The sequence below is a fragment of the Patella vulgata genome, chromosome 3, assembly GCF_932274485.2.
Source record: "Patella vulgata chromosome 3, xgPatVulg1.2, whole genome shotgun sequence".
NCBI lineage: Eukaryota > Metazoa > Mollusca > Gastropoda > Patellidae > Patella > Patella vulgata.
In genome coordinates this window covers 46,801,683-46,815,635 of record NC_065881.2, presented here as the reverse complement: position 1 = coordinate 46,815,635, position 13,953 = coordinate 46,801,683, and the positions used below count along the sequence as shown (strand labels likewise).

At 34.9% G+C, this 13,953-nt stretch overlaps 1 protein-coding gene across 6 annotated transcripts in view; it reads right to left on the bottom strand.

The window, feature by feature from the left end:
• LOC126814521 (transcription factor 12) overlaps window positions 1-13,105 on the bottom strand; it is a 92,085-nt gene extending 78,980 nt beyond the window's left edge. For all 6 annotated transcript variants that reach the window (XM_050539691.1, XM_050539693.1, XM_050539694.1 and 3 more), the window contains exons 1-2: window positions 12,895-13,105; window positions 7,098-7,176 (exon numbers count right to left, since the gene is read on the bottom strand). In XM_050539691.1, the coding sequence (XP_050395648.1) occupies window positions 7,098-7,176; window positions 12,895-12,953 (138 nt within the window). In that variant the 5' untranslated portion in view covers window positions 12,954-13,105. The remainder of the gene's footprint in view (window positions 1-7,097; window positions 7,177-12,894) is intronic.
• Between the last annotated feature and the right edge of the window lie 848 nt (window positions 13,106-13,953).

The following is a 13,953-nucleotide window of genomic DNA, read 5'->3' as shown; positions in this document are numbered from 1 at the left end:
CAGATCGAATGATAACATTTGTCGGTCGAGCGTTCACAAGGTTCAACAAAGTTAAACAAGGGCCATAACTCTAGACATAATAAACAGAAATTGCTAAAATTCAATAAGCTTCTTTGTTTCACTTATTAAAAAATGCATTTAGGAGACAACCACCATCAAGACAGATCACATTTTTTCTATTACGTCTTTCTTGTAAATCATTATTTTTTTTTATTTTTCATTGTGACTATACAATGCAGTGGACGCTTATGATTTGATATTTGTTCTTTCATTTATTTCTTGCTATGTCTGTGTAGTTTGTCTTATCCGCAGGTTTGTCTTGTTGGTTTTGTTGTGCGTGTAGTGTGGTTCTCCTGCACTTACTATTAGAATGAAGTTCTGGTCACATAAATCCTGTCTCTAATGAATGAAAAGAATCAATTAATATCTGTTTCTATGGATATCAGGTGTTCTATCAGGGATTATTCTTTGACTATTTAAACTTAAATAACAAAGGGTCAGTGAATCCAATTATTATTTTAATATATACCTAGAATTTGTACGGATCGAGCGTCGAAGACAGGACACGAATCACAAGATTCGTACAATCCATGCCGAACGAGATGTCTTCTTTTTCGCCACGTGGTTTATTATTACAAAGGAAACTTACTCGACCTGTTAAGAATAACCAGCAAGCTTGTATTGTTTTTCTCACTGAATTATCAAAATTACCGTTAAATGTGCAAATTACTTGGTTTATGAACCGGATGGGCCATTTTTTACCAAGGTAAGACTGTTATTGTAGCCGACAAGCAAGTTGATTATCGATATTGACAGTATGTTTTTGTTACCAGTATTTTTCCTGATTATTTTCTTTGAGAGGAGTCAATTTAGACATTGATGAGAGCTATAAAAAGCGCAACTTGACTGACATCCAGGCATGTCCAGGAGAGCGAGAGCAATCGCGCTCCTTTTACATTAAGGCCTGATGAGGGCATGGACAGATGGCATGGTCAAGTATACAGGACGCCTTAGATTTATACAGTAAATGCCCATGAAAGCCACGAAAAGGGGTATAAAGGTTTGGATCGCTGCTGTGTCGGAGACTGTTTATGTTCACGCATGCAATGTTTACACTGGCAAAAGTCTTGACGGAGTGCAAAAATGTTATATGAGTATCGACATGTTTACTTTGACAATTTTTTCACTAGTGTTGATTTAGCAATCAAACTCTTGAATAAAAAGACGTACTGCTGTGGTACTATTCGGTCCAATAGGAAGTATTATCCGCTATCGAAAATTCATAAGCTTGCTAAAGGCAGTACCAAATTTTAATTCATGCCAAGTATCAACTTGATTGAGACCGTTTGGCAAGATAAAAAGACTGTGCACATTCTTTCTACTTCTAGCTGGGACTATTGAAAATGTTTTAAAACCTATCTGCATAATCAACTATAATAAATGTATATTTGGGCTTGCTAAAGGCAGTACCAAATTTTAATTCATGCCAAGTATCAACTTGATTGCGACCGTTTGGCAAGATAAAAAGACTGTGCACATTCTTTCTACTTCTAGCTGGGACTATTGAAAATGTTTTAAAACCTATCTGCATAATCAACTATAATAAATGTATATTTGGGCGACTAACTCCGCCGCAAGTACTATTCTTTCGGTCATACTAGTCTTAAATGGTGCGAGAGAGAAATGGGGTTCAGTGTTGGGCCACATTTTGCAAGAGATAGATAGAGAACAAGCTAAAAACAAACGGAATTTTTTGTACAATCAGGAGCAATAATACTGAAAGTTATGGTCTGAAATGCGCAAATATCAAAAGGGACTGAGATCTTTGGGATATAAAGATATGATTTAAGTTTCATCAGAATTGGACAAAAATTGTGACCCCTAGAGGGTTGACAACCTTCGTATTGCATACTTTTACACAATTTGCGAACAAAGAGCGGGCATTTTGTTGGGCAGTTTCATTTCGATTTTCCAGAAATTCGAATTCAACCTTCATTATGGTGGAATGGTGAAATATTTAAAATCGGAAAAAAAATTGTGATCTCTAGAAAATCCACAAGTTAAAAATGCCATTTTTCGAACAATCAGGGGCCATAATCCAGGAAGTAAAGTTCAGGTATCCGCGATTATCAAAAGGATCCATGATTTTAGTGTGTAATGGTTATATATTCACACACTTTTTTTTAAATCAGATAAAAATTGTGACCTCAACAAGGACCACAAGCTAAAAACGCGATTTTTCGTACAATCAAGGGCCATAATTCAGGAAGTTACTATCCGATATGCCGAATATCGAAAGGAACCAAGATCTTTGGGTTATTAACTTACATTTCAAGTTTCATAAAAATCAAAAGAAAATTGTGACCTCTAGAGGGTCCACAACATTGATATACCATATTTTGACACTATTTGAGTACGAATGCCGTCCATTTTGTCTGTCAGTTTTGGGCCGATTTTTACGAAATTCAAACTCAGCCGTCCTTATGGTGTAACGGTGATATAAAAATATGTTTTTTTAAATCGGATAAAAATTATGACATCTATAGGGACCACAAGCTAAGACGCGATTTTTCGTACAATCAGGGGACATAATTCAGGAAGTTACGATCCTATATGCGCGAATATCGAAAAGAACCAAGATCTTTGGGTTATAAACATGCATTTCAAGTTTCATCAAAATCGGATCAAAATTGTGACCTCTAGAGTGTCCACAAGCTAAAAACATGATTTTTCGTACAATCAGGGGCCATAATCCATGAAGTTATGGTCCGAAACATGCCAATATCGAAAGGAACCGAGATCTTAGGGAGATAGAGCTATATTTCAAGTTTCGCTGAAATCGGATAAAAATTGTGACCTGTAGAGTGTCCACAAACAAATTGTGGAGGGACGGACAAACAGGGGCGACGACAATACATGAAAATGTGGGCGTATAAAAATATCACGATAACAATAGTATCGTGATAATTTATATGTGTGTCTTAAGAAGTCAAATTTTGAATACTTGGTCCGAGAATCATCACTTGGTGACACATTGTTGTTGTTAACATCGGTGATGGAGTTTTATCTTAGACCAGCTTGTACTTAATAATGCTACTTTTACGGATGAATTTAATTCTATCAATAGAATGTCGTACATTAATCGGTGTACAATATTAATGATAATAATACGTAAACATAACTGGGAGTGTTCGAAAATCTACTTTTTGATATTTATAAGGCAGTGACAGTTGCGAGTGAGGTAAATATCGTATTTTACGGGGTATAAGTCGATGAGGGGTATAAGTCGAATTGTTTTTCCGACCTCCGTCCATAGATAAGACTATGTCTTAGTTTTAATTTTTTAATTTTTTTTATTTATTTCAGAGTTATACAGTTGAATACGTTTATGAAGTTTGAGTTCAGAAGTTTGAGTTCAGAAGTTTGAGTTCAGTTTACAAGTTTGAAAGATACATGTATAAAAATGATTTTATAAACTCTACTGTGTTTCTCATCTTTCCCCAGAATGTTTCTGGATATCTTCCTCAACAGATACATACCACAAACTTACCTCCAACATTTGCCGACCAAGTACATGTAGAAATTACACGAATCCAATCCATTGAAGTTGCTGCCCGAATTTGATGATCGCTCTCAGAAAATCAACAAAAAAATATTTATTTTTGTATATTGCACCTTCTCAATTGTGTGGCATATATGTACATGTTAAACCCAATAAGCTCTTGACAACTACAGCTTTGTACATTAATGTATCAAGCAAGTCAGTGTAAGCAAAATATGCTGACACCCAAACAGTTTCATCCGTCTCGAGGACCACCGTACCGTCGGCCGCTTTGACACTCTTTAACTAAAATGTATGCTATTTTTTTTATTTACATGTACCATCAGATTTTCAAAATTTGTGTACCATTTTGATGGAAAATAAATTCTCTTTAAGATGGAATTAACTTGATAGCTTTTGAGCTACATGTATAATCATTTCACATATTCTTTCGACGTTTATTCTGAATATTGTCAGGATTTGACGTCATACATTTTAAAACTCACTAGTAATGAAAGGGTTTTATAAAGGAGCTGAATTGCTATTCTTTAACACCTAGAAATGGACAGAAATGAGTCACAACACATATAATAATGTAATATGAATGTATATAAACTGATTTACATTAAATCATTTTTGTTTTTACTGTAATTTCTATCAGTAGTGTTCGGCGCAATACGCAAATAGTCTAAATTGAATGGCAGTTTTTGCAGCCTGGTTATTCCAGTCTACACCGGTAGTATTCTCCTACATGGAATATGTTTAGCCTCGTTCATCGAGTCGCTTCATACAAATGCTGTTCAAAAGCATTCTGGTAGGGTGACCCACCATAAATAAATATCTCCAAATATCTCGACAATTACACCACAATATTTATATATAGAGAGAGAGAGAAATGGGGTTTAACATCCAATCGACACAAACTAGGTCATTTCGGGACTAACATATGGTTTAATTTTATTTCAATAATTCTCTTGGGCGTAGGGGTCTTTAGCAGGTGGAGGAAACCGGAGGACCCGGAGAAAACCCACGAGGTTGGACAGGCGACCCTACTCCATGTCACATACAACCGAGGTTTCGAAACCACGCCAGTCGACTCGATGACAGACTTTATGATACAGCGCGCGCACGCTCACCATTCAGCCATCCAACCCCCCTCAATATTTATATACCAAGCCTTAAATCAGTTTCGCACATTTATAGTCACTAAATAAACGGTCATGTTGTACTTAATAAGCTATGACCATTTAACCATCCATAAATAATACACTGAAAGATGGTTATGAATACGAGTGTCGGCCATAACATCTGGGCACTTGAGAGTAAAAAATAGGTTACGTGCCTTTGTTTTGAAATTAGTCTCGCTTAACCAGTCTACTGACTATTCTACATCTGATCGACAGGCCGGAATAATCAAGACTACTTTTTTACGAAACATAACAGAAAGCTGGAACAAGAAATTGAATTTAGAAACATACACGTTAGGCTACTCAACAATTGTTTTAAGAACCTTGTTAAAGTCAAATGAAACTACTTCCAGTATCATGTTCTTGCCCAACACAAGTGTTTCAGAGATGCTATTTGTACTAAATCAAAAGATGCCGCTCCAAACGGTACAGTTAATGATAAAGCAATTGAAAAAATAAAACAAATGTAATTTCTAAAGATATAATAAACAAAAAGCTAAATATTACTGCTATTCAGAATCGTCAACAATAGATTTTTACGCCCACATTTTCATGCAGACGTATACATGTATTGTCGTCGCCCCTGCCTGTCCATTCGTCCACAATTTGTTTGTGGACATTCTACAGGTCACAATTTTTATTTGCTTTTGAAGAAACTTGAAATATACAGGTGTACATGTAGGTCTATCTCTCAAAGATCTCGGTTCCTTTCGATATTGGCATGTATCGGACCTTAACTTCATGGATTATGGCCCCTGATTGTACGAAAAATCACGTTTTTAGCTTGTGGACACTCTAAGAGGTCACAATTTTGATCCGATTTTGACGAAACTTGAAATACATGTTTATAACCCAAAGATCTTGGTTCCTTCCGATATTCACACATATCGGATCGTACATTCCTGAATTATGGCCCCTGATTGTACGAAAAATCACGTTTTTAGCTTGTGGTCCCTCTAGATGTCACAATTTTTACCCAATTTAAAAAAAACGTTTTAGTATATCACCATTTCACCATAATGGAGGTTGAATTCGAATTTCGGGAAAATTGAAATCAAACTGCCCGAAAAAATGGCCGCTCTTTGTACGCAAATTGTGTATACATGCAATTATGTAATACAAAGGTTATGGACCCTCTAGAGGTCACAATTTTTATCTGATTTTGATGAAACTTAAAACATATCTTTATATTCCAAAAATCTTAGTCCCTTGCACATTTAAGACCATAACTTTCTGGATTATGGTCCCTGATTGTATAAAAAATCATTTTTGTTTTTAGCTTGTTCGCTATCCATCTCTTGCAAAATGTGGGCATATCCTACCTGGCAGTCGCTGGTTTACGGCTGTAATAGTTGATAGATGTGTAGAGAATTGCATGTACGATGGCTATTTATAGTCTCATAGAATCTAGCGCTGAGTATTATCATACTGAAGCGTGCCCAACTTTCTGTAGAGAAAATTTTTACTGCACGGGTCACCTTTGTCTTAAATATTGGATTTCAGAACCCCACCTTTTCCCGGTAAGATAACAACACCAATTTTGCTTTAAATTGACCAATAAGTGGTGTTAGCAATGTAGAAGACTGTTGATGATATTATAAAGACTTGGCTTCTTTAAAGACCCAATACCACTCTTGTTGTAACTGAATAATATGTCCCAATCTTTATTCTGGTCAACAAATTGTACTAATTTACAATATTCCAATTAATTGATGATACAAATTTCATCTTAACACACCTAATTTAAAAAATTGAACAAATTCAACTAAATGATTTGAAAAGCCTGACGTAAAGCTTTTCAAATGTGACTTGGATTTAAAAATATTTTTGAACCCTTTGTACAAGTAAAATAGGATTTAATGGATAATTTACACAACAGGTAGGACACTAACACATCTAGTACTTAGAATAAGGCTATTTTTTTATTTTTTGGAGCTCTCAAGCCAGCAAGAGTGTTAATTGGTTGTTTTGGGTTTTTTTATGGTACCAGTAAATCATTTTCGGTCTGTTTTGCTGAAAGTTAAAAGTTAAAGGACATTTGTCTTCACAATTCATGTACGTGAGTGAGTGCTATCTGTAAGGTTTACCAAAATCTTTTGATATGCCGCTTTTAAATCTGAATGAATCCAAACAGAGATTTTTTTTATGTTTTCTTAATTCTTAAATAAATGTTGAATAACCAATCTTAGTACATTGTACATTTAACTCCAATGTCTATAAGTATAATAATTTGTTGAAATACGATGCAAGACTTAAGTAGAACTACGCCTTTAAACCTAAAAGACAATAAATATGTACATGTATGTACATGTAATGTTTGGAGTGTGGAGTACATCGAATTAATTAAATATACTGTTGGCTATACTTACAGCACTAAAATCAAGTAAATCGTTTAGCTCCTTATCATTGCCTGGATTCATCCTGGCACCAAATGACAAAGCTTCACTCCTGGAATATCAAAGAAAAAGACTGTCATTTAAGTGGTACATGTACAAGTGTACAGTGAACTTGGACCTGTGTACCTACATGTATATATGGAGAAATCGCACTATTGTTGGTCATTTGGCTTAAGTTCAATGAGCTATTGCATGTTTTTTTTCGGTACATTTCTGAGCCATGACACGTACATACATTTAAAGAAGCAATATTGTTATCAATTTTTAAAAACCACTCCCCTTTAACCTTTGCACGGAGTTAAAACAAGATATTATGCGCATTGGCGAACTAGCAAACTTGTTGAATTTTACAAACATCCACATTTCTCAAGTATAACGATTGAAAAATCTAATTTTGGTAGGCTACCATAATAAGGTTTTGGTAGGCTACCAAAATTAAGGTTTGTTTATTGTGGTACTATGAAAGCCTGTGGCAGCCATCTTATAATATCGACCCACAGGAACCTGCTCCCCACCCAACTGGACACACACATGTTCGTCAAGTTGTTTCTTTCTTTAACATATTTTTCAGGGGTGGTATTGAAAGCTTGTCTAGATAACTTTAGTGGCCAGAACAAGATTGTACAAAGACAACAAAGGACCATAACTCTAGATGTAAATTTACAGAAATTGTTGAAACTCCATAATTTGTTTACTAACTTGAACAATGAATTATACACATTTCAAGCAGATGGGGAGATGAGGAGATGGTAGCTTTTGTTAATTCTACAAAGTGAGCCTGGGCAATAACTCTGCTTCCACATTCCATGTCAATATTCCTTGCAAACAAACAGGGTATGAAAATGTAAGAATAATCGTCTTGATTCACTACAGCAATATTTTGACATAATGAAAGCGAGTTGCACGGTCTGAATTATTTGGACTCAAAAGCCTGTAATGATTCTAAATAGAAGACTAACTCACAGAAGTCATGTGTAATTTAGTGCTGCGATTTGCCACTGCAGTCACGATACAATACGTATTGCGTTTCAGGTGCTACGATTCATATCACAATTCAAATCCAGGTCATACCAAGAAAACAACAGGATAAATGAATAATTGATATTTTTAGTCCTGCCGATGACGATGTCAAAGAAATAAAACTGTTTTATATCATGATTTTAATGTGGATCAAAATAAGGACCAAAACAATTTAAGAGTGTTTGTATACCTGGATAATGTGTGACATGGATAATTAAGAGTGACAGGTTACTTAATGAAGTGACAAAAAAAACCTTAAAATTCAGCATGTCACGATTCAATATGTGAATCGTGAGAAGGTGAATCACGATACATCGATTCAACAATATATCATGCCAGAACTAGTGTAATTATGTTTTTTGCAAGGTGATTATGTGCTGTTGTTATAAAATTTTTATAAAGAATATATGCCTGCATGTACTTTCAATGTTCAATTGCTTCTGTATCCCTCGCAAACAAACATGGCATGAAAATCTATCCCATAATACATGTACATGTAAGTTTCTAAACAATCGCCTGAATTATGGCAATATAACAACATGAGTTACATGTACAGACTCGATTATTTGGATTTACATGTACAATGTACATGTACATGTAGGATTATAAAATGCCATATTAAAAAAAATATCCTGGATCTCAGATAATCATGTGTCACCTCATCTTCAAAGTTCAATAGAAAGAAGGCTTGATCTCGCTTTAAGTTTAACTATGTACATCTTATCAAGGCCTTCACGTAATACCCTGCATATTTCGGCACTAATTTCGATTGGGTACAAGCTGACCTTGTGAGTCTATCAGATTCCTCAATCATCGCAAATACCAAGTCTCACGCTTTTAAGCTAAAATGTCTATCTGTCATAATAGAGTTGCAAAGTTCAAGCTTCGTTCAATGTCAAGGTTTCTGTGGAGGTCGCTATGTTACAACCTCTGATTGTACATGTATAAGTTCAGGAATTGTGAAGTAATCTAGCAATGTCCAGATGTTATAAAACTTGGAGTCGTTGCTTCAGGAACAAGGCGTCACCTATACTATAAAGGGTCATAAACTGCACGTAAATATTTTTACCCGGTCACATGTAGTAACTCTATAAAAATTTTGAATGAATCCTAAATTGTGCCTGTAGGCTCCATTATCAGGTACGCAACCCTGATAATTGTTATACTGACAATTATAAAATGATACTGGATAATCATTTATTTCTCTCAAGAACATGAGATATATCATATGTAGTGCCTTCAAAAGCACTATAGACTTTTCTAATTTGCAGTGCTTGCACTTCTGGCAGAAGAACACTAAACTGCACACATTCAGAGATGGGGGCTCACGTAACTGGCATTGAAACAGAAAGGAAGTTGTATGGTGGTTGGTTACTGGTATGTACATGTACGGTACTTATATTTTTCACTGTTGAAACCTTGTAAATGTACATGTATGGGACAATGCCACAGGAAGTTGGCCTGAAATTAAAGATACGTTCCCAGAAAAGTATTTATTGGGTTGTTATTTACAATAAAAGTATGGCAATTTTGGTATATATGGAAAGTAGAAATATCCAGTCTTACTAGAAAAATACTGGATTCCCTGAAAAACACTCATGGAGCGAATACAGGACAAAAGTGTAAGGTTTCACTAATGGACAGCCTGACGATTAAGAGTGCCTGCAGGCGTGACGTCAAAGGTTGCAAGCGGTGATTGAACGCCTGATATACTTGTTGATAAACTTTATGAAGAGTTAGACGCACAACACTTTCTGAGATAAAAATCACGAAAAAAGACGCGGGCAGTGGATAATCCGAGAATTTAATTCGGCTTCGATATTTGTAATACATGTAAATAGTCAGCGATTAAAGACAACATTGTCTTGTGTATGCAATGAATTCTCCTCCGACTTCGCACCCGTTGCTAGGTACCGAGAGAGGTAAGTCACGTGACACAAACATGACCTCTTTTGATCAATTTTTTATAGCAAGGGTATTCCGACAATTGCAATGTTTCGAGAAGGATTTGAAGCAAAATTGTGATAAATTAATTAGTTTGAATATGTTTTTAGTCCAAATATATCATCAAATCACCCAGTTTATACGCGGGAATGTATCTTTAAGAAAACAGAAATCTTAAGAGTGAGTCACTGCTGTCTTCAGTACAAACTGCTTTAATATTCTAGAATCATCATAACAAAACACCATCCTCTCACAATGTTGCCTTTTCGTTTTCTTTAATTGGGTGACAATTCAACAGGTTCATTTAAATCAAATTATTCTATTCCATTTTGATTGAAATCCTGAAATTTTAACCACACAAAATCAGCAAGCATAACCTTACATGATCACGACAGTTGACCAAAATGGAAACTAATGATTGGTTCTTTAGGATACACGAGTACATGTACATGCACTGAGTCACATAAACTTGTAGCAATTTGACAATCGGAATTGGTACTAGAAAACTTTTACAATTTGGAGGATGAAAGTTTTTGGACTTGTCACTTTATGGATAGAAACCTACATCACACTACATTCTTAATAAAAATTATATTTTACATTGATCTGTAATCTCAGTGTAAATTTATATTTTTTTTGGCCTACAACATACATCCCATTTTAACCCTTTTGTATGCTAGTATCCTAAATATTAAATTGGTTATCTGCCTATGTATGTATATACATGTACCGTAGTGTGCTGGTACATGTATGGTTTCAATCTTTCCTTTCAATCAAATTACGAGTTGTACAAATTACTTTTCTAGGGGTTTAGCAAACGATGGCACAATCTACATAACTCTGAGTAGACAAGGGACCCGTTTCACGAAATTTTAACTCTGATAAAATCCAAATTTTAGTAATTTGATTGGATAATATTAGATTGATTTTAGTGCTTAGCCAATCAAAATTGAAGTATCTACTAAAATTTGGATTTTATCTTTAGTTAAAGGAGCTAAATCGCTAATATTTGGGATCTAGCAATTGACACAAATGGGTCGCAACACATATAATAATGTAATATGAATGTATATAAACTGATTTACATTCAATCGTTTCTGTTTTTGTAATTTCTAATCATTTATGTTCGACGAAATGCCCCAAAGTCTCAATTAAATGACAATCTTTAGCGTCTGGTTATTCCAGTCTACACCGATGGTATTTACTGCGCATGCTCTCCAGATATGAATATAGCATCACCATTTGACATGACTTGTGGAATATGTCTAGCCTCGTTCTTTGAGTCCCTTGTTCCAAATGGCGCTGAATGGTACACGATTCGTGTACCAATGGTAAAATGTTTATTTTGTCTTGAATATTGGATATCATAAGCCCATCTTTTTCCTGTTGATTTGAATTGATAAATAATTTGTTTTCAATGTCAAAGATTTTCGATGATATTGGGTTAGAGACTTAGCTACTTTAAGTTTTCGAGAAACAGGGTCCAGGACTTGCAATTTAATTTAACTAAACTGTAAGGTAAGGCTATTCTGAACATGATATTCTTAACCATTTATTTAATATTATATATTAGATCTATGGTATTAGTTAGAGTGATTATGCATCTTCAAATGGAATATAAATTCATTACAAGGTTCTTAATCAGTAATATTTAACCAAGCAAACTGTTACCGGTACACAACCACTTAATTAATGTTGGTCAAGTCTGGGGAGTCATTTATTCATTAATATTTCTAATAGTTCTGTCTGTATATAATAAGGAGACTTTTGATATACACGGACATTTTCAACCAATTAAGTGTAAATAATTTAATTAAATCAACCTGTCCATAATATCATAAATATCTAATGTATTGGACGTTAAATCTTTAATAAACAACAAGAAACAACAACAATATTTGCTCGGATATATTGTTTTTCATTAAATTAAAAATGTTTGGCCGATTATAACCAAACTAGGGCCGTTTTCACCAAACCCGTTTTTGGCCGTTATGGCATAGGGCCGTTATGACTACATCCCGGTCTAAATACATCTATCTGCATTTTAACTCTTTAAGAATACTCTCATACATTTTATCAGATTAACTCTAATGGTAACATAATAGATTCGTCCATATACCTCCATAAGCCTTGTTATGTCATTATGTGGGATGTGAAATACATGTAATTCTTCTTTCATTTGGATGTTTGAACTTGACAGTTGGATGATTCTAAATTAATAAAATAACTACACTTCTAGGCTTCAAATGGTTTACAATCACAATATTAGAGTTATTTTTTTTTTAAATTAATAAAAGACTGGTATGTATTGGCTTCGCCACTGCAATATGACATTCTGAGGCCATGATGATGATCAAGATGATAAATTTTATTCTCTACTTTAAAAAAAACAAGAGAGATAAGAAAACAACACAAATTCAACACATGGTGTCATTTCATTCATCTGTACGGTCATCAGGTACCGGTAATATGTGATATTGAAGGCTAAATGACTAATATTCTTTCAAGGGAATTACTGTCTCGTGCGATTTAGGATATTGTAAAACAAGTGCCCGTTCTTGGTTCCATCATTCTTGGAGGACCAAAACAACAGATCAGCTCGTATTCCTCTCTATCAGGACCTGTATAATCGGATATCACCAATATCTACGGCGATCATCCGCATCTCTAAAGAACGGCAAAGACCCCAACTTAAATAATCACACTGTCAAATAATTACAGCGTGAAATAAAACGAGAATTTATATACAAAGGAGGGGTGCTCTAGCCAAAATGGCGACGATTTGTCGGACCATGCTGAAACTTACCTTTCGTTAATTGTGTTCCAAGAACTGTCTTGTGCTGCTATTCCCGAATTATTTTGCATACCTCGGTTGTCGCTCTAAATAGACACGACCCAAGGTATATATCCAATGGGATATGTTTGACCAATTGGCGATAAAATCACCTAAAAGATACACTTTCCAACATAACCAAATACTCTTCTTTGTGACGACGCTTGGCCGAACTTACCTTGGAAATATTCATACGCGTAATGGCCGCTACTGGTCCTATGCCGAAGGAGGATACATTTCTAGTGTTATTGTGGCTTCGTGTGTATTTATCAATTGTATAATGCTTGTAAATCTAATTATTGATTATATGGATAGTTAATATTTTGTGAATATGTATTTAACAGAATGTCTATCGCGCTGCGGATTAACATAGAGTTAAGAAGGTGTGAGTCAGCTTCTGTTTTCATCCTTTCTTCCTCGCGGCCATTGTATACGGCAGCTGATTGTATTGATTGACATGTAACTTTTGTCTTAGCCAATCAGAAAACTATATTAACATGCGAGGTTGTCGCATGGACGAACCAGCTATTGATTATCGAAAAATTGGTACACAAACTCTCAGCCCCATAGGCCTCAAGAAAAAAAAAGTTTATTTAATATGAAAAAAAAAAGAAAGAACACTGTTCTACCAGTACAAAATAGTTTAAAATCTAATAATTATATTTATAGGCTAATTAAGGCAATGAACATTTTCGGCTACAATACACTATATTCGAAGCTTTGCGCAAGTAAAATCAGGTTCACTCAATTGCAAAATTTTCAACACATATTATCACAGTTTGCTTGAAAATAAGTAATTATGCTACAGATAGTGAAGAGTGGAGCACTGAAATCATAATCTTATCTTGCCGAAGTTTTTCTGTATTTTCGAGTGACATGAAATCACGTGATTCTGGTTCGGCGGTCATTTTAAAATGAACAGAAATTGGTTGTCTCATCTTGTTGTTTGTTTGGTAATGAGAGGGCTAATTATGTTTAAGATACTCTGGAATATTTCTGGGCTTATCCGCGTGTAGCCTGTTTTCAATACAT